Source organism: Eleutherodactylus coqui, chromosome 1 (assembly GCF_035609145.1).
Source record: "Eleutherodactylus coqui strain aEleCoq1 chromosome 1, aEleCoq1.hap1, whole genome shotgun sequence".
Lineage (NCBI taxonomy): Eukaryota > Metazoa > Chordata > Amphibia > Anura > Eleutherodactylidae > Eleutherodactylus > Eleutherodactylus coqui.
Genome location: NC_089837.1, coordinates 352,497,595 through 352,519,632, shown reverse-complemented (window position 1 = coordinate 352,519,632; position 22,038 = coordinate 352,497,595). Strand labels below are relative to the sequence as shown.

Below are 22,038 nucleotides of genomic sequence, written 5' to 3'. Positions count from 1 at the left end.
TTCAGATCTGGTGACTGCGCTGGCCACTCCATTACCGATAGAATACCAGCTGCCTGCTTCTGCTGTAAATAGTTCTTGCACAATTTGGAGGTGTGTTTAGGGTCATTGTCCTGTTGTAGGATGAAATTGGTTCCAATCAAGCGCTGTCCACTGGGTATGGCATGGCGTTGCAAAATGGAGTGATAGCCTTCCTTATTCAGAATCCCTTTTACCCTGTACAAATCTCCCACCTTACCAGCACCAAAGCAACCCCAGACCATCACATTACCTCCACCATGCTTAACAGATGGCGTCAGGCATTCTTCCAGCATCTTTTCATTTGTTCTGCGTCTCACAAACGTTCTTCTTTGTGATCCAAACACCTCAAACTTGGATTCATCCGTCCACAACACTTTTTTCCAGTCTTCCTCTGTCCAATGTCTGTGTTCTTTTGCCCATCTTAATCTTTTTCTTTTATTGGCCAGTCTCAGATATGGCTTTTTCTTTGCCACTCTGCCCTGAAGCCCAAAATCCTGCAGCCGCCTCTTCACTGTAGATGTTGACACTGGTGTTTTGCGGGTACTATTTAATGAAGATGCCAGTTGGGTACCTGTGAGGCGTCTGTTTCTCAAACTAGAGACTCTAATGTGCTTATCTTCTTGCTTAGTTGTGCAACGCGGCCTCCCACTTCTTTTTCTACTCTGGTTAGAGCCTGTTTGTGCTGTCCTCTGAAGGGAGTAGTACACACCGTTGTAGGAAATCTTCAATTTCTTAGCAATTTCTCGCATGGAATAGCCTTCATTTCTAAGAACAAGAATAGACTGTCGAGTTTCAGATGAAAGTTCTCTTTTTCTGGCCATTTTGAGCGTTTAATTGACCCCACAAATGTGATGCTCCAGAAACTCAATCTGCTCACAGGAAGGTCAGTTTTGTAGCTTCTGTAACGAGCTAGACTGTTTTCAGATGTGTGAACATGATTGCACAAGGGTTTTCTAATCACCAATTAGCCTTCTGAGCCAATGAGCAAACACATTGTACCATTAGAACACTGGAGTGATAGTTGCTGGAAATGGGCCTCTATACACCTTTGTAGATATTGCACAAAAAACCAGACATTTGCAGCTAGAATAGTCATTTACCACATTAGCAATGTATAGAGTGCATTTGTTTAAAGTTAGGACTAGTTTAAAGTTATCTTCATTGAAAAGTACAGTGCTTTTCCTTCAAAAATAAGGACATTTCAATGTGACCCCAAACTTTTGAACGGTAGTGTATATATATAGCCTACATATATAGCTTATACACATAGCCTATATATATATATATATATATATACATATAGCCTATATATATATATATATATATATATATATATATATACACATACATATATATATATATAGCCTATAAATATATATAGGCAATGTATATAGGCTATATATACATATATGCTATGTGTATAGGCTATATATAGGCTATGTGTATTGGCTGTATATACATATATATAAGCTATGTGTATAGGCTATGTGTAAAGGCGCTATACACATAGCCTATATATATATATATATATATATGGCCTATACACATAGCCTATATATATATATATATATATATATATAGCCTATACACAGCCTATATATATGGCCTTTACACATAGCCTATATATATAGCCTATACACATAGCTTATATATATCCTATACACATAGCCTATATATAGCCTATACACATAGCCCATATATAGCCTATACACATAGCCTATAAATATGTCTATATATATATATATATATCGCCTATGCACATAGCCTATATATATATATATATATATCCTATACACATAGCCTATATATAGCCTACACACATAGGCTATATTTATAGCCTATATATATATATATAGCCTATACACATAGCCTATATATATATCCTATACACATAGCCTATATATAGCCTATACACATAGCCTATATATAGCCTATACACATAGCCTGTATAGATAGTGTAAGTTTATAGGATATATATATATAGGCTATATGTATAGGCTATATATATATATGCTATGTTCATAGGCTATATATATAGGCCATGTGTATAGGCTATATATATATATATATATATATATATATATATAGGCTATGTGTATAGGCTATCTATACAGGCTATGTGTACAGGCTATATATATATATATAGGCTATGTGTATAGGCTATATATAGGCTATGTGTATAGGCTATATATATGTGTATATATATAGGCTATGTGTATAGGCTATATATATATATAGGCTATGTGTATAGGCTATATATATATATATATATATATATATATATGTGTGTGTGTGTGTGTATAGGCTATATATATGTAGGCTATGTGTAAAGGCTATATATATATATATATATATATATATACATATATATATATATATAGGCTATATGTATATATATATATATATATATAGGCTATGTGTATAAGCTATATATGTAGGCTATATATATACACTACCGTTCAAAAGTTTGGGGCCTACATATAAATATATATAGAGCCTATACATTATATATACAGCCCATACACATAGCCTATATATATATATATATATATAGCCTATACACATAGCCCATAGCCTATATTTATAGCCAATACACATAGCCTATATATATATATATATATATATATATATATATATATATATATATATATATATATAGGCTATGTGTGTGTGTATAGGCTATATACATATATATAGGCTATGTATATATATATATATATATATATATATATATATATATATATATATATATATATATATATATATATATGTAGGCTATGTGTATAGGGGGGGGCACGGCTGCTCATCTGTAGTGTGTTGTGCACGGCTGGCAATCCGCGTGCACGCAGTGTAGTCACGTGGTGCCGAAGAGCCAATCAGGTGGCTCTAATGAGCAGCGCCGCTTAAGTGCGGCTGAAATTCCAAATATGCCGCCCCGGGATCTACCTCCCCCGCCTGCCTGCCTTACTTCCCATCTCTTCTCGCGATATCAGCCGGGCGGATCCATCATGGCGGAAGGTAAAGAAGTGGCCCTGGAAGAACCTCGGGGTGCTCTGTGGCAGGGGGAGGTGGCAGTAACTGAGTGCCAAGGCGTCTGTAGCGTGCGGTAGCAGAGGGCGGAAGTGCAGCCGTCTGTCACAGCGGGGTCAGGTGACCCCGGTCCCTCCGCTGTACTGTCGGGCTTTGGGAGGCAGAGACTGTCCTCAAGCGCCCCACCTGTCACTGCGGCCGCACAGCGATGCACTGAAGCCGGGGCAGCGGGACATGCTGAGCTCCGGGGGACACCTGTGGAGCCAGTGCGGGCAGCTGCAGTCCGTAGGAAGACTCCAAGGCATCACATGCCAGCCATAGTCCGTGGGTGCCACGGCTCAGGGTCTTACTACGGACTATGACTGGGGTGCCAGGGCTTGGGGTCTTCCTCAGTTATAGTCAATAGGAAGACCCCCGAACCACGGCACCCCAGTCATAGTCCGTAGGAAGACCACAAGCCGTGGCACCCCAGTCATAGTCCGTAGCAACACCCCTGAGCCGTGGCACCCCAGTCTTAGTCCGCAGCAACACCCCTGAGCTGTGGCACCCCAGTCATAGTCCGTAGTAAGTCCCTGAGCCGTGGCACCCCGGTCATAGTCCGTAGTAAGTCCCTGAGCCGTGGCACCCCGGTCATAGTCCGTAGTAAGACCCCGAGCCGTGGCACCCCAGTCATAGTCCGTAGTAAGACCCCGAGCCGTGGCACCCCAGTCATAGTCCGTAGTAAGACCCCGAGCCGTGGCACCCCAGTCATTGTACGTAGCAATACCCCTGAGCCGTGGCACCCCAGTCATTGTCCACAGCAACACCCCTGAGCCGTGGCACCCCAGTCATTGTCCACAGCAACACCCCTGAGCCGTGGCACCCCAGTCATTGTCCACAGCAACACCCCTGAGCCGTGGCACCCCAGTCATTGTCCACAGCAACACCCCTGAGCCGTGGCACCCCAGTCATTGTCCACAGCAACACCCCTGAGCCGTGGCACCCCAGTCATTGTCCACAGCAACACCCCTGAGCCGTGGCACCCCAGTCATTGTCCACAGCAACACCCCTGAGCCGTGGCACCCCAGTCATTGTCCACAGCAACACCCCTGAGCCGTGGCACCCCAGTCATTGTCCACAGCAACACCCCTGAGCCGTGGCACCCCAGTCATTGTCCACAGCAACACCCCTGAGCCGTGGCACCCCAGTCATTGTCCACAGCAACACCCCTGAGCCGTGGCACCCCAGTCATTGTCCACAGCAACACCCCTGAGCCGTGGCACCCCAGTCATTGTCCACAGCAACACCCCTGAGCCGTGGCACCCCAGTCATTGTCCACAGCAACACCCCTGAGCCGTGGCACCCCAGTCATTGTCCACAGCAACACCCCTGAGCCGTGGCACCCTAGTCATTGTCCGTAGCAACACCCCTGAGCCGTGGCACCCTAGTCATAGTCCGCAGCAACACCCCTGAGCCGTGGCACCCCAGTCATAGTCCGCAGCAACACCCCTGAGCAGTGTCACCCCAGTCTTAGTCCGCAGCAACACCCCTGAGCCGTGGCACCCCAGTCATTGTCCGTAGTAAGTCCCTGAGCCGTGGCACCCCAGTCATTGTCCGTAGCAATACCCCTGAGCCGTGGCACCCCAGTCATTGTCCACAGCAACACCCCTGAGCCGTGGCACCCCAGTCATTGTCCACAGCAACACCCCTGAGCCGTGGCACCCCAGTCATTGTCCACAGCAACACCCCTGAGCCGTGGCACCCCAGTCATTGTCCACAGCAACACCCCTGAGCCGTGGCACCCCAGTCATTGTCCACAGCAACACCCCTGAGCCGTGGCACCCCAGTCATTGTCCACAGCAACACCCCTGAGCCGTGGCACCCTAGTCATAGTCCGTAGCAACACCCCTGAGCCGTGGCACCCCAGTCATAGTCCGTAGTAAGACCCTAAGCCGTGTCACCCCAGTCATAGTCCGCAGCAACACCCCTGAGTAGTGTCACCCCAGTCATAGTCCGTAGGAAGACCCACGATCCGTGGCACCCCAGTCATAGTCCGTAGGAAGACCCCCTGAGCCGTGGCACCCCAGTCATAGTCCGTAGCAACACCCCTGAGCCTGGCACCCCAGTCATAGTCCGTAGCAACACCCCTGAGCCGTGGCACCCCAGTCATAGTCTGTAGGAAGACCCCCCGATCCATGGCACACCAGTCATAATCAGTTGGAAGACCCCCAGCCGTGGCACCCCAGTCATAGTCGGTAGGAAGACCCTGAATTATAAGAAGTCTGTTGCAGTATGTAGGAATACCCTGAGCTTCTGGCATGGCAGTCACAGTCCGTACAAATACCCTGAGCTGTGCCATGTTAGCTGCAGTGTGTAGTAATAGTACATTAGCCCAGGGGGCTTCTTCCTTCCTGGCTGACAGCAAAAAACACCCAAACTGGTTAAAAACCGCTCTTATTTATGACTACAGACCACCAAAACAGCTAACAGTAATATTACTCTAACCAGTACTGACTACTACTACCATGTTTCCACGAAAATAAGCTGGGGTCTTATATTTTTTCCTCCAAAATATTTCTATTTTGCATGTATAACTGCCTGGATGCTAATTAAAAATCAGGGCTAATTTTTGGGGTAGGTCTTATTTTCAGGAAAACGGGGTAGTAGAGCGAGCCTCACCGCAAGCTCTTACACTGCACTAATTACGATACGAGTGAGAACCTCCTCCGGATCAGGAGACGGTTTAGCGGACCGACTGCAGGTTTAGCCAACCATCGCAGAGCAGCTTTCTTTCATTTAAACGGCTGGCAGTATGACTGCTTATCAGTACTGGAGATCAGAGGCGCCTACTTCTCACTTTTAAGAGCAAGTTAAGCAATTCTTGTATACATTAGGAGCGCACGTTGTCTCTTCAACCCTTCAGTCACTGCTGCTCTCTGTGTGATGATGCAATGTAGCATAATACAGGGATGAGTAACTTCAGGGATTAGGATGGTCCATGTGTCCATCTGTCTAAGGGCCCTTTCACGTCTGCGTCAGGGGGATCCGTTCTCCCGATCCATTACGCTAGTAGAAAAGGGCAATCCCCTGGCCCAACGGATCCCGTTGACCATAATGTCATCTTTTTATTTTCTGCTCAGCTGGCTGGTATTTATTTTCTGCATCTGTGGCTACAGCGTGTCATGGTGACGGTGGGCAGAGGGTCCGCACCGTTGTCGCTGTCTGGACCCGGAATGGTCTTTATATAGCCAACTATTAGCTGCTGAACATTTCAGAAAAAAGCGCCAAATTAGTCCCTTTCACAGTTACATAAAATGAGAATATAAGTTCATCAGCTGATCTCATCTGTAAAGTTTGTAGTAATGTCTCTGCCGCAATGGGGTGGGCCCCAGCTTTCCCAGACTCCTGAATGGCCAGTTCTCTGAGTTATGCAGTGATGTGCCTTTCACAAGGCCAGAGTAGGTAGGAATTAAGATTTGAGCCCCCGTAACAGAAACCTAACACTAAGGGCTCACACGAGCAATACGCGATAACTCGCAGGCAATCAAATACATTGCCTTACGCTGTTTTGATCATATAAGAATTGCGTAATACGTGAGTGCAAAAAGAACGCAGAGAGCCCTATTGCTTGCGCTAACAAAGCACTACTGGCTACAAGACCAGCCAAAAATCAATCTAGCATCACGATCAACTGGTAAATAAACTCAAAAGTGCCCAGAGAAACTGATTAGTATCCTCGGACGTATATCACCCTGTAGGCGCCGTGTAGCTGCAGCGACCCGGGGAGAGATAAAAAGTTTCTGCGGAGTGGCCCTTTAATAATTGTCCACCCTGGTAACACTGAGATGTGCGACCTGTCACATGATGCAGTAGAAGTGAGAACGCCATCCGATCTCCGCAAGGAAGCGAGAGCCGTTACTTGGGCAGTAATTCTAATGAGTGATGATGATTTGGGCCAATCTCGTTATGTAGCTGCAGCTCCCTGAGAGATGCCACTGTAACTGCTCACTGATTCCCCAGACGATCATTGGGTCTTCTAGCAGATTTGTCCTCTGCACATTATTATAAATTCTGCATAAAGTGGGTGGCTGACATCCCTGCTTCTCAGGTACGCAGTAGAGTTCTGGTATCCCCTATTCAGGCCCTGCTTCTGGTGCACGTTTGTTACAAGACTGCGCAGAGATGACCGGTAATGAGCCAAAGTGATAGCGGCATAGTTTCTTAGCTTTTTATTTCTGTCTGCCTGCCCTTTTTAGTTAAATATTATATATTTAGTCCCTTTCACATGGGTATATTTACACACACAAAACTTGCATATGCAGTACATAGAGAATGGCATATTTTCCTGCACGTATTTTTCCTCTACTTTTCTGTGGCGTGCAAAAAAAACACAGCTTGCTCTATTTTCTGGTGCATTTGTGCACCAAAAGTCCCCATAGAAGTCAATAGGGATGCACAAATACGCGCATAGCAGCTAGGGGATGCGTGAAACACTGCTTGGTTACGCAGGGAAAGGAACAAATCCGGAACCCAATAGACTATTTGGCCTTTTCAATCAGTTTGCCGCACATAAATGCAATTTCCTTGTTGATAGAAAAATTACAGTAAAATATACTGATGCCGCAAATATGCAGAACTCGGACATGTGCAAATATGCATATGCTTGTGTGAAGGGGGCCTTGTACACTGCTCACCCAGAACATCTGATAAACTGGCATCTGCCCGACCCTGGCCATAGCAGATTAATGGAACTGCACTGCATATCATTTGCATGTTTTTTGTGGGACTTGTAGAGCAAAGCTGTATGAAGAATTGCAATACGGTCAAACTGATTTCTTATTTAATGTGAAATTTCATTTATTTTTCTATTAAAGAGGAAGTGGGCAAATTGCAGAAGCACTTGGCACTTCTACGCCAGGAATATGTCAAATTACAACAGAAATTGGTAGAAACAGAGAAGAAATGTACCCTTCTAGCAGCCCAGACAAACAAAGAGGCTTCCGACGACTCCTTCATCAGCCGCCTTCTGGCTATCGTGGCTCAGCTGTACCAACAGGAGCAGTACAGGTCAGATTGGGGGGGGGGGGGGGGGGGTATGTCTTTCATTGTTTGTTTATTTCAGCATGAACAACGCGACTTCATGAGTCTTCATGATATAGGCCGCCTGCACACGAGCGGAAATTCCACCGCGGGATTTCCCACGGAATTTCCGCCGCTGGAAGCCTGCATAGGATTGCGTTAACAAACGCACTCCTATGCAGACGACCGCGATTTGGCCGCCCGAATCTCGCACGGCAAACAAATCGCGGCATGCGAGCCCCGCACAGAAATGTCACTCTCCGCCCGTTGGCCCCGCTCTGTGCATGCACCGGCAGCCGGCACATGAAAGAGCCGGGCCCGCGGGAGCAGGTGAGTGACATGCTGCTCTCTGCAGGCGCTCAGGTCGGGTCCCGCAGCGAGAATCCTCGCCGCCCGTCTGCAGGCGGCCATAATAAACTTTTGGATGACTTTCCAGAATAAACTATCATATGTAACATAGTATGTAGAGCTGAGCAAATATACTCTGCCGAGCTTGATGCTCGTTCGAGTATTAGCGTACTCGATGGTGCTCGTTACTGGAACGAGCATCACACCGTGTTCGACCCCCGCCCCAGTTTTTGGCTCCTCCCCGCTGTGATGTGCCTGTTTTGGTCCCTCCCTGCCGCAGTGCGCGCGTCAATGGCAAATTTTTGTGCTGGCAGAGAGAGAGAACCAAGAAGAAAAAAAAAAGCATCTCGGCACCCGGCGTCCCACATACAAAAATGCTCGAGTCTCCCATTGTAGTCAATGGGGTTTGTTACTCAAGTAGAGCTCTCGAATTTTACGAAAAGCTCGACTTGAATAACGCGGACCCGAGCATTTGGGTGCTCGCTCATCTCTAATAGTATGTAAGGCTGAAAAAAGTCATATGTCCATCCAGTTCAGCCTATTTACCCTCCTCCACCATAAATTACAGAAATATACGTCAGTTCGTAGCTGCCAGGCTTTCCTCCCTCTCATCTGTAGCAGCATTGGTGCCCTTGTCTGAGCCCAAGCGCTGTAACCGTTGAATTTATCTCAATCCGCTGTAAGCGTTGCAGGACCTGAGATTGCAAAGTTGGGTACAGACATCTGTTAGGCAGCATAAGGGTCGGCCCCCTTGCCAAGTAGCACATTATTCTCTTAAGGACCACCCATACATCTTTTGACGGCGGACGTTAAGGGGCTTTAATCCGCGGCGCTGTCTTTTGACAGCAGCTGCAAGAGAAGCCCGGCCGGGTCAGATGACAGCTAAGCACTTGCTTCTAGCACCGGGTCCAGAAAAACGGCAGATCCTCTGTGTTTAACCCTTTACACGCCGCAACCAATTCGTCCTGTGCAAGTAAAACGCTGACAGGGGGGCTCCCTCTGTCGCCCATCGGACTCCTGCAATATGACCGCAGGGTCCCAATGGGTTGTTATGGCACCTGGAGACTTGCATATAGTCTCCGGGTCAGCCAGCTACGGTGGGCTATGGGGCTTAGCCTCTGGCTGACCTCTTAGGCTTTCTAATGCACTACTATACTGACGTATTTGGACAAAAAAAATATTTAAAGTATTAAAAATATATACTCACCTGGTCGCGGCAGACGGAGTTCAGCCGCGGCCGGCGGCAGTTCTCCTGAACTGCTCTGAGTAGTATTCAGCAGCTGGGAATTTAAAATCCCCGCCTGCTGAATGAGCTGCCTCTGATTGGTCACAGCCTCACCAATCAGAGGCAGCTCTCACTCACACCCATTCATGAATGGGTGAGTGAGTGCTGCCTCTGGCTCAGCGCAGGGACCAATCAGAGGCAGCTCATTCAGCAGGCGGGGATTTTAAATCCCCAGCTGCTGAATACTACTCAGAGCAGTTCAGGAGAACGGCCAGCCGCGGCTGAACTCCGGCTGCAGGGAGTGTGTGTGTGTGTGTGTGTGTGTGTGTGTGTGTGTGTGTGTGTAATATATATAATTTTTTTTTTTTTTACACATTTCTGGATGAATTTCCGGGAAGGGCTTATATTTTTAAGCCCCCCAAATCGCGGGAAAAAATGCCCGTGTGACTAAGGCCTTACTATGTATAAAAATACAAAAAAAGCTTCTCATGTGTGGGTAAAAGTTGCAAGGTAAAAAAAAATATCAACTTGGTATTGGTGTAATCGTACCGTGAATTTAACATAATATTTCTACTGCACGGTGACGGCTGTAAAAATCAAACTCAAAAAACAAAAGGGAAACCGCTATGGAAAGCGTTCCCTGCGTTACCCGTGGCCGGATTATCGCCGTGGATAACGCAGTGAACAATCACCCGTAGACAGCCTTATAAATGTCTAGATGGAGTGAAACGGAAAAAATGCAGTTTTATTAGCTGGGATGTTTTTACAGCGCACACATTGCGCCAAAAATAACATAATAACATTATTCTGTGGGCCAGCGAAAGCAGGATAAATAATGCATTATTTTGATAGATTGGACTTTTATGGTTGCAATGGTACCAAATATGTTTTGGATTTTGCCCATTCTAAGAGGCACAAATACTTGGCAGCCCTGGGGGCCTTCAGAAGACTTCGAGCTGCCATGACAATGGAACCATCACCTCACGATCTCATCACAAGGGGGCTGTTCAGGGGCCCTGAACTCTGATAGAAGCATTTAAAAGGTTAACAGCTGTGATCAGCAGCAGCGATAATTGTGGTTGTTGCCGGCGGGTGTCAGCTGTGAGAAACAAGCTGGCACCCGCTGTGTATGTAGTATGATCGATTCCTGATCCCGCTCCATACAAACTTCAATGCTGGAGGGCGCACATGGATGCCCAAAAGTATCAAGGGATTAAAGGGCCACTCCACTGAAAACACATTTTTCCATCCCTGCCCCCCTCACCTGATTGCTTGTCACACTCCGGAAGTCTCTTCTGTGTATTGCAGTCTGATGCTTATCAGGCACCATCTTGAAAGTGAAATTTTTTCCTTATGCTTTCAAATCAATCCCATGATGCATCAGCACAGCATTAGCTAGGGAATCTACTATTTCTGCCTGTTAGGGAAAGTTTCATTACCTCTTATAGTCTTCTAAATAAGCTACAGTCCATAGGTATGCAGTCAAGAGAATGAGCTGTGATCTCCTCTATTATACCTGTGTGACAGAAGCTGTGGGATCATCATCAGTACCAACATAACACAGATTGAGTAATTGGCTAGAAACTTTACACATAAAGACCGGCTGCATTTGCATTGCAAAATCTGGAGCAGGCGTCCACCTCCAGATTCCGCAGCAAATACCGCCCATAACATGCTATTGAAAAGCATTTTTTGTTGTAGACTAGCGGAAATCAATTACGATTTCTGCTCGCGGAGGAAACATCGCAGCTTGTTCTTTCAGTGCGGATTCCATCCAGACTGCTTCCATTGTGGAAAGGTAAAGGGTACCTGCGTAGTTGCGAGGCGAAAAGCAGGAATTTGATTAAAAAAAAAAAACTGTACTGCGCGTGTCTAATGGCTTGCCATGCGGACCATCCACAGTACAGAACCGTCAGATGGTCAGGTATGCGAAAATGCTGGCTGGGCACAGGGTTGGATTCTGCTACGGTCTCCCGCGTGCGGAATATGACCCAGTTGTGTGCAGCTGGTCACATGACCATAAGAGGAGAAAGTTTCAGATAGAAGGGAATAACTAAGGTAACACTAGCTCACTTATGTATACTGGGGGAGGTGAATGGGGGAAAAAAATAAGAATCACCGGAGTGGCCTGGATTGCAGGCATCCGAATGATAATCGGTCAGTGTAAATGCCTGCAGCGAGTGAACGACTAATGGTAATTCATTCGCTTATCTTTGTTGTATGGTTTCTGCAGCCATAAAACTAAACGCCGATCGGCCCGTGTAATCAGGCGGTGGTTCATCTGTGAGTGACTGCCTGGTTACTGTGAGTTGAAGCTGTCTGCCAGGAAGGTCTCCAGCCCGCAGTGCCTTCATTCACTGAGCGAGGGTCCCTTCTGTGTGACAGCACAGAGCGATGATGTCTTGGCCTCTGCCCCCAACAATTGGCCCATCTGAATGGGCCCTAAGAGTCAAGTCAAGCTTTGATACCTCTGTACATGTTAGCGGTTGTACTTATACGTACAGTTAGCAGTACTATTTATAGTGCTCCTTTCATACATCATTGTGCGTACAATATCTAAATGAAAGCCAAGGCTTCCATAGAAAAGATCTTGTCATACCAGAACTGCTGTTGGCTGCAACTTCCCTTTCAATGGAAGATATGCAACTCTTTCCTTCCCTCAACAGAGATGTAACTTATTGCAACAGAATTTCCTTCCGAGATAATAAAAAATACAGTTGAGCCGATCCCATCAAAGACCTGACTGTCACTCTGTATGATATGATGGCTCACTGCCCATCTACCGGGCATGCTATATATACCCATAGATCTAATAGTCCTTCTCCTTTACAGAAGTGCATTTCCAGCGCTGGATACATGTTAAAGTCTCTTCTAAAATCGCGATCCTATTTTTCCTGAGAACCTCTTGTTTTTTACCTTTTATTCTAGTTGTAATGCATCAGCTCCACGTAGACCTCACACTGTGGACTTCTGTGAAAGGCAGAATCTAAATCCCTCACATTGTCTCGGGCTTTCTCAGGGATCGTATCCGTAAAATACATTGCCTCGCTGCAGATAACTGAGGATGCTGCGTGTATTATCTTCTTTGCATAGCTAATGGAAGTTACTTATTTAATGGAAACCGCCATTGCTCGCTGCTTCCCTTGTAATGATGCTTCTGGGAAAGTGCTGTCTTGGTCTGGGTTCACACGTGTCACAGGCTCCAGCAGGGGCTTCACTTGCAAATTTTTAATGGGAATAAATAATACTGCATGCAGCGCAATTTGTTTTTCCAGCAAAGTGACGCACGCCTCGGCAGAAGCCTTAAAAGCCGGTGAGGCCGATTGGTGTCCAACGTGCCACTGATTGAGGATGGGAACCCACTATGCAGTCTGAACAGAGCCTTCCACAGCACCATCCAACAGTCGTTATCCGGACGGGGTAACCCCTTTTTAAATGGAGAGAAAACATATAAGTTGTATTTCTGGCAGCTCGATAAAGGGTCACATGTCATTTTAGAAAACTTCTGACAAGTTAGAGGTATTGCAAAAGTTTTGATTGGGTCCTGATGCTAAGCATCCCATTGAAGGCTGAAACAATTACTCTTCTGACTGCTGTGTCCCTTTACTCTCGTTGGCATGTGTCTGCTCCCCATGAAATCCTGGGTCAGAAAGTTCTCAGAACTGTGATGGACTGAGGATCAGGGAGCACGGCCATATTTCTATATCTAATACCTTCCAGGCTGTATTCCCACAGGTGTCTTTAATCTGCAGGTTCTGTCCGAGAAGGACGGAACACACATGGAAAAAGAGCTCATTCATTTGGATGGTTTAAGTCACATTTGCAATTTTTCATTTGGATCGATCTTAATGCTCGTCACTATGGGAACCAAATAAAAAAAAATAAAAAGGACCTTAAGAATTTTTGTAATGAGTGTGAAAAACAGATGACAATCACGCATTAAAATCGCATCTTTAATGGTCAGTTTTTCAATGACCAGAATACAACCTTGGGAATTGTACGTACATAGGGAGAATGGGGCACATTTGGTAGAAGTGTCTAACAGATGACAGAAGCTCACACACTAAACTCTGGAAAGAGGCTTTTTTTTTTTTCAAGATTTGTGCCAAAGTTTCAGCGATTATGATCCAACATATAAAACATGCAAAAATTCTGCTAACTTTTTTTTGCCAATTTCTTGTATTTGGCGCGCTTCAAGTAAACTTTGCACAGCTTTTGCTGACACAAAACATTCTGTATACTTATGTCCTACTACTGTATTCTTCTTTTTTTTTTTTTTTTTACAATTCACTGTGATGTTAAAGAGGGCCCGGCACCTGAGATTCTGTAGATGAGATATCCTTGTTGGGATGTAATAAAGTAACAGTAATTGCACAAATAGCTGTGCGTGCGTGCGTGCGTGCGTGTGTGTGTGTGTGTATGTATATGTATATATATATATATATATATATATGTATATATATGTGTGTGTGTGTGTATATATATACATATACATATACATGTATGTATGTTCGCATTGACATTCAGGGTATTCTTCTGGGTCATCTCACTTTTGACAGAAGGAATGGTGCAGCAGTCAAAATGTCAGAAGCCATGACAGAACCCCAAATGTTCCCATTATTTGTTGGGTCTTTTGGTCACCGTTTTGATCCCTCAGTATGTACGGCGGATCTGTAACCGCATCATGCCTCCCATTATAAATGGTAGCCATGACATAAGTTTGCACACAGCACCTACGCTAATCACCATGATGAAGCTGCCTTCACATTTGCCTTGTGGTGATTGTATTTTGGCGCATCTGTCCTTATTTCTATGGATGGGTAATTTGCTAATATCACTTTGATATGAATACTTGTAACTTTGTGGTTTGGCATTGTTACTCCCTGGTTTCTACTTCAATTTTAGAATCCTTTCTGAGAGGCAATTATCTAGTCTCTGGGCGGTATACAATACATTCAATGTTTTGCCCCTGGGCAGTGTACAATATACTGGTTCCTTCTATAGTTATATCCGGATGGGCGTACTATTATAGTTCTCATATGACTTATGCTATCCAGGCTGAACTTAACAATTGATTTGGCTGTTATATGTACACTTGTACATTAATCTCTGAGTGATACATGACTTGTTTTGTCATGATTAACCCCTTAACGATCCCCCATATGTCTTTTGATGGCGGCTGCTAGGTGGCTTTATTCTGCAGCGCTGTCTTTTTTGACAGCGCTGCATTTAGCCCAGAGCTGTTCTCCCATGCCAGGAAGAGTGGCTGCTCAGCTTTCGGATGAAAACGCCGTGAATCCCCAGTGTTTAACCCTTTACATGCTGCGGTCACAGTATGTAAAAGGCTGTGAAAAAGGGAGTAAAAATTGACTTTTATTTTTAATTCATTAAAAACATTTCCTAGGGAGCCGTAGATAAAAATATAAAGAAAGCTTTTACACGTTTCAAGCCCCTCTTGCCGGGCTCTTACTCAACAGTTTTCAGTTTATTATATAGTTTGCATACCAGGTATCCCCTAGAAGATCACTTCTCAGTGTATTATTGGATGATCATCTCAAAGAGATTTTGTGGTTCATTCTATAATATTCACCACCTTGGTTATACCTGTTCTACATTCTTCCCATAGATAAATGCACTGCATTTCAGGTGATTGGTATCAGTAAACCAGATGTGGCAGGGTAGGAACTTTATATATGGTCTTGCATGACTTTCAGCTTTCCAATGAAATTAGTCATATGACTGGTTTCTTTCATAGATGAAGTCAGCAGGTTGCTGTAGACTACTAACCAGTATAACTACTGATTTACTGCTTCGTTAGTTCCTGTGTACAATAGCGGGAAAGAGGCCGTTATCACAGGATACCAGTAGGAAGCATTTCCCTGCAGTCGAGGCAGTTTCTGCTTTCTAACAGATTTTTGGACAGTTAAGTTCCTTCACTGATTGCATTCATTCATTTATTCATTCATTGTATGAAGCCCTGTATTGTTTAACTGTCGGGAGTCCTCGTATGACCTCTGTATTTTTTTTGCAGAATGATCTGTCATTGTATTGTGCATATTATAAGTCTGGAATTTTGCTACAAATAAGCTTATAAAACAATACTTGCTTAACAAATCACACAATGTGTACTGACTTCCTGATATGTTTTGGTTTAGCCAAACTGAATTAGCTACATTGTAAGGCATCATGTCCACGGACGATCTTGCATTGCGTTACTCGTGGCGATAATTCGGCCACGAGTAACGCAGCGTGCGCTTTCCATAGCGTTGCTATGGACAGCGCAGTCCCCTGTCCACGAGAGGAGAATCAGAGATTCTCCGCTCGCAGGACTCAAATCGCAGCATGCTGTGATTTGCCACGATTCTCCGCGGTGAGCCTATCTGTCAGATAGGCTCACCACAGAGAGCTGTCAGTTCTCTCCCCTGTTCTCCAGTGGCGGAATATCGCTAGCGATATTCCGCCTCGCCCGTGGACCGGGGGGCCTAAGCCCTCCTGTCCACGGCACAAGCGGATTCCACATGCGTGATCCCACACAGAATCTGACCACGGGCAACAACCCCGCGTGCCTGTCTGTTCTTCTGTACTGCCGATGTGTGTGGACGTGCCGGCCTGGCGCACATGCGCAGTACAGATTTAAAGAAAGAAAAAAAATCTCCTGCTCTTCCCACGGAATCTGCTGACGGGCTGCGGTTCAGACGGAAACCGCAGTAAAATGGGGCATGCTGCGTTTTTGTTTTTTTTTTTGTTTTTTTGTTTTTTCTTCATCCGCAGGTGGAAACCACAATTTTTTGTTTCTGCTCGTGTGTATGATGAGTTGTTTTTCCCTAGCATGCTATGGAGGGTTATTGTTGTGGAATCCGGAGGCGGATGCCTGCTCCCGATTCTGCAGCAAAAATCTGCCTGTGGACATGAGGCCTAAGGCCGCCTGCAGATGGCCGGGTCGCATCCGGCTGCCAGAATTCTCGCAGTGGGACCTGACGCAAGCGCCTGCAGAGAGCAGTGCGGAATTCACCCGCTCCCGCAGCTCTTTCATGTGCAGTAGTGTCCTCCCACTGGTCTCCGGAGCTCCGGTGCGCTTGCTTGCAGTCCTCAGCCACTTACAGAAGATTGCTTCCTGGTTCCGGGATTCATAAATCCTGCCTCCAGGAAGCAATGGCTCTGATTTGGTTCTCGAGCATTGCCAGCCTATCAATCAATGCAGCGCTCGATTAAACAATGTGATTGGTTCGTCAAGCACTGCTCAGGCAATCAATGCAGCGCTCGATGAACCAATCACAGCTATCTCATTGTTTAATCGAGCGCTGCCAGCCAACCAATGCAGCGCTTGATGAAACAATACGATAGTTGTGATTGACTGAGCAGCGCTCGACGAACCAATCAGAGCCATTGCTTCCTGGACTGATCTCTCTGTCCCGTAAGTGGTGAATGTAGCTGTAGTGTGCATGCATGACCAGAGCTTCATTCACGCATTGGACCTCGTTCTCACGATAGTTGGGGATCCCAGAGGTCATCTGTTTATACATATCTTGTGGATGGATGATAAATGTTGCTGGTGGAAGAATCCCTTCAGTGGAAAAAAAGACCTATATTCCATTAATGCGTATGATGTATTGAGTGGGGCGATAGTCCCTTTGTTCTAGGCAGTGATGGGTTGGTTGAAACACTCCCCTGATCAGATAGATGGCATATTCTTGTGGTATACCCTCATGGTGGGGCAATACCTTTAGGCACTAGAAATACTATGTAATTCTTAAGACAGCTGAAGAAACTATGAGCAGTTTTAAAATGATTATTCTCGTGAAGAGATAAGACATCACACAGGTCTTAATTCGCTTTCCTTATGTTCCTCAGTGACCTGAAAATAAAAGTTGGAGACCAGACCATCAACGCTCACAAGTTTGTGTTGGCTGCGAGAAGCGAAGCCTGGAGTCTGGCAAGTCTGGCATCTACAAAGGAACTCAACCTGTCCGGTAAGGAAACTGAGTTCTGCTCTGCAATGTTAGATTTCCTTTAGCTGTTCTCCGTGGGGATATTTACCAGGACTGACTACAGTGTTGTCCCATTGAAGGGAATGCAGTACTCAGGATGGCCGCTACCATTACCGAATATGAACCTGATCGTACTTGCATGTAAACATGGAAGAGGCTGCAGCGGTTGAATGAGCATTGCAGCCCCTTCAATCAGCTGATCAGCAGAGACCCCGGGCCATAGACTTCACCAATCAGATATTGATGGCTTAGCCTGAGAATAGGCCATCAATTCTTACAAGCCAGATAACCCTTTTAAACGGAGGTACGTCAGATTAAAATGCACCAGATGTATTAAGAGGTGCATGCCTCCTAGTGAATTTGGTGCAACTTTGGCTGTGGTTGTACCAGAAATTTTACATACGCTCATTGTCAAAAAAACAATCCCTCCCCTAGAAGGAATGCTTGGAATTGAATGAATCTTTTTTATGTGTGATTATAACGTTGATATAAGTAATAACAATATCAGAGCAAAAAGCAAACTTGTTGTGGAAAGCTTGAAGGGAGGCTCTAGAACCCTGTTAGGCCATCTCTAGTTTTTCAATAGGAAACCTCGCATTGCATTCGCGTATACATCACACACCATGCGATCTGTTTTCTTGCCCATTGAAAACAATGGGCGATACAAGAAACATGCAAAGATGGTAAATGTCGCAATTTGTTTCCCCTGTACCGTGATACAGTGCTGGAAAAAAATCACTCCATTCACAAGAAATGGGTTTGTATTCGTGCGATATTTTTGCATCTCGCACGATTTTATCGACCGTGTGAAAGCAGCCTAAAACGAAAAGGATAATATGGAAATCTATGGTTTATGAGAATAGGGATGGTGCCCCAAAGCCTGTAGATGTACAGACTAACTTATAGTAATAAAACTGAAGAAGCTCTTTAAATTTGTCTGATATTTAATAGATATTAAATGGATTTTCCAGGGAAATACTATTGGGACCCCAGCTGATCAGGCGCCCGCTGTCTGCACTGCTCTACGCAGGGGTACAGAGCGGAAGCCCTGTGTAGTGGCCGGTGCTTGTAACTGCAGGTGCAGCGACCATTAATTTTAATGAGATCTCAGCCTGCGGTTACAAGTGCCAGCTGGTTTATAGGTTGGAGCAGCAGCCTCCACTCCATACCTTATACGGCTCTGACAGCGGGCACCTGATCAACAGACCGTCGCCAATCCTGAGGGTAGGTCATCAATAGTATTTTACTAGAAAACCCCTTTAAATGGCTTTTTGTCTTTGATGTTGAAAATTGATTATGAAATGCTTCTGTCTGATGTCACTGGATATAATATTGCTTACAAAAGCTTGATCTATCCTCAGATTCTAACCCTGAGGTGACCATGGCAATGCTTCGCTGGATCTATACCGATGAGCTGGACTTGCGGGAAGATGATGTCTACTTAACAGAATTGATGAAACTCGCAAATAAATTTCAGCTTCAGCTCCTGCGAGAAAGGTGGCTGCAGTAGTTTACATATTACTTAGAACATTATTGTATTTTGTCTTTCAGTTGGTTCCACGTCTCTTGACTCCGACATGATTGATGTAAAGTAATCTGAACATCATGTTTTCAACTGTGGTAATTTTTAACCCTTTCCAATCCACTGTCTGACGTATGAAGACATTGTGATTTAAGGCTGTACAGCTCCGATGTTGTAAGACGTCCATCGGGGTTCTCGTACTGTATATTGTCAGCCTCTCTGCTGTCGGTGCCTATCCAGCGTGTCCCCTCATGCAGTACTGGCCTTAGCCAGCAGATAGCGCCGTTGTAGAACAGAAGAAAAAGAGTAAGCCCCCTAGGAAAACCAGGATACAAATTGGATTGGAAAGGGTTAATCACGTTATTACTATGGCATAATAGTGGTTTATATCTCAGCTACATTTGGGGTGATAAGTAGAGATGAGCGAGCGTACTCGGAAAAGCACTACTCGCTCGAGTAATTTGCTTTATCCGAGTATCGCTGTGCTCGTCCCTGAAGATTCGGGTGCCGGCACGGAGCGGGGAGCTGCAGGGGAGAGCGGGGAGGAACGGAGGGGAGATCTTTCTCTCCCTCTCTCCCGCCCGCTCTTCCCCGCTCCCCGCTGCGACTCACCTGTCAGCCGCAGCGGCACCCGAATCTTCAGGGACGAGCACAGCGATACTCGGATAAAGCACATTACTCGAGCGAGTAGTGCTTTTCCGAGTACGCTCGCTCATCTCTAGTGATAAGGGAGTCTATTGATTTTTCCACTTTTATGTAAAACTAATATCTTGTTTCCCCGGAATGTAAATACGATGACTTTTATTTATGTGTTGATGTAAGTCTTCTGTCTTCATGGCAGGTGTGAAAAGGGTGTCATGTCACTGGTGAATGTGAGGAACTGTATCCGCTTCTACCAGACCGCAGAAGAGCTCAACGCCACTACCCTGCTGAACTATTGTGCCGAGATCATTGCAAGTCACTGGGTATGAAGATACTAAACTTCTAACAAACAGCCGGGGTGTTTTTAATTTGTTTTTATTGTCAGTGCTACTTTATTGCATGTATTTCTAAATATAGTTGTAAAAAATAAACTACCGTATATACTCGAGTATTAGCCGACCCCAGTATAACCCGAGACAATAAGTTTCACCACAAAAAACTGGGGAAACTTATTGACTCGAGTATAAGCCGAGCTATACTCGAGTATATACTAGGTAAAAAAAAAAAACCTCCATACTTCCCTCCCAGCCGGTGTCTGTGTCTGTGCGACAAGCTGCTTGAATTCTCCCTGCTGTCATCCCCCACAGTCCTCTCTGCTTGGCTCTGTCAGTGCTGTGTAAGTAAGCGCTGGGATTGGAGTGAGTGCCAGCCAATCACAGCTGGTGCTTGATTAAATCACAGCGCTTACTTACACAGCACTGATGACAGGGGATTTGAAAGCAGAGCAGGGAGATGTCTGCGGGGAGAATTCTAAAGCAGCTTGATTGGCCGTGAATGATCGAGCACCAGTTGTGATTGGCTGGCACTCACTCCAATCACAGCGCTTACTTACACAGCGCTCATGGCAGGAGATGACAGAGCCGAGCAAAGAGTACGGCGGGGGATGACAGCGGAGAGAATTCAAGCAGCCTGCCGCACCACCGCGGGAGACACAGATGCCGGCTGGCAGGTGAGTATGGGGGTCTTTTTTTTTTTTTTTTAGGCCTTTCCTGACTCGAGTATAAGCCGAGGGGGGCTTTTTCAGCACAAAGAAATGTACTGAAAAACTAGGCTTATACTCGAGTATATACAGTATATATAGACACAAACAAATATGTAAATTCAAATGGAATCTGTTCTCCACTCAAGTGATGACAAAAAGCAGTTGTAGATTAAGCTGTAGCAAATGAAAGGAAACGTATAAGCTAGCCTTTTCTTTAATTGTTTTATATACACTGATCAGCGAGGTCCACATGGCACATAAATTGAATGGAAACAATCTATTGCAGATTTTGCAGTGGATCCACAGTAAACTCTGTGTAATATATGTGGATTTTATTGTGAAATTCTCCACGGATTTCACTACGCTCATTGAAAGAAGTAAAATCCACTGTGAAAATCTGCATCCATTGACATGGATTTGTTCGGCAGCCTGTGGTTGCGATTTTCACATCCATTTACTGTCTGTATTTGCAACATATTGCACACGGACACACACTGACTTGTTACTATCAATGGGGTTATACAGACAATCAAGCATCTGTGGCATGTGCTGGTAAAACAAGTCCGATCCATGGGGGTTCCACCTTATGGGAGGAAAATAATTTGCTGCTAATCTCTGCACCTTAAGGCTGGGTTCACACAGGGCGGATTTGTCGCGGAAATTCCCTGCGGAATTTCGCTGTGGCAAATCCACCTGCAGCCGCTAACCCCGGAATTGGGTCAGAGTTTTATCGCGGGTAGTCTCAATGGGTCAGAGTCTCCCTACTATCTGTGATATTACTAGGACATGCTGCTTACAGGTCTACTTATACTTATTCATCCATCTACACCATTCTGTCAGTGCCACTGTTTTCTACAGTGTGGCATACGTATTTAAGGCAGTGCCAATTTACTAATTATGAGTACCTTACAATAGACAAGTTGGTATAATTGATATTTTGTTTTGTTGTGTTTTTAGGATGACCTAAGGAAGGAAGACTTCAGCTCAATGAGTGCCCAGCTCTTGTACAAAATGTTTAAATCAAAGACTCAATTCCCATTACACAAAGCAATTAAAGTGGAAAGAGAAGATGTTGTTTTTTTGTATCTGATAGAGATGGATTCCCAGGTATGGTAACATCAAGAACATACGGAATTATAGCCAAAATAAAACATGGACACAAAGT

The 22,038-nt window shown here is 45.1% G+C and overlaps 1 protein-coding gene across 1 annotated transcript in view; it reads left to right on the top strand.

The window, feature by feature from the left end:
* Positions 1-2,955: 2,955 nt before the first annotated feature.
* The window catches only part of ANKFY1 (ankyrin repeat and FYVE domain containing 1), a 53,498-nt gene continuing 34,415 nt past the window's right edge, over positions 2,956-22,038 (top strand). Inside the window, exons 1-6 of the mRNA XM_066576989.1 lie at positions 2,956-3,036; positions 7,902-8,094; positions 17,531-17,649; positions 19,029-19,164; positions 20,031-20,154; positions 21,831-21,980. Coding sequence (XP_066433086.1) covers positions 3,027-3,036; positions 7,902-8,094; positions 17,531-17,649; positions 19,029-19,164; positions 20,031-20,154; positions 21,831-21,980 — 732 coding nt within the window. The 5' untranslated portion in view covers positions 2,956-3,026. The remainder of the gene's footprint in view (positions 3,037-7,901; positions 8,095-17,530; positions 17,650-19,028; positions 19,165-20,030; positions 20,155-21,830; positions 21,981-22,038) is intronic.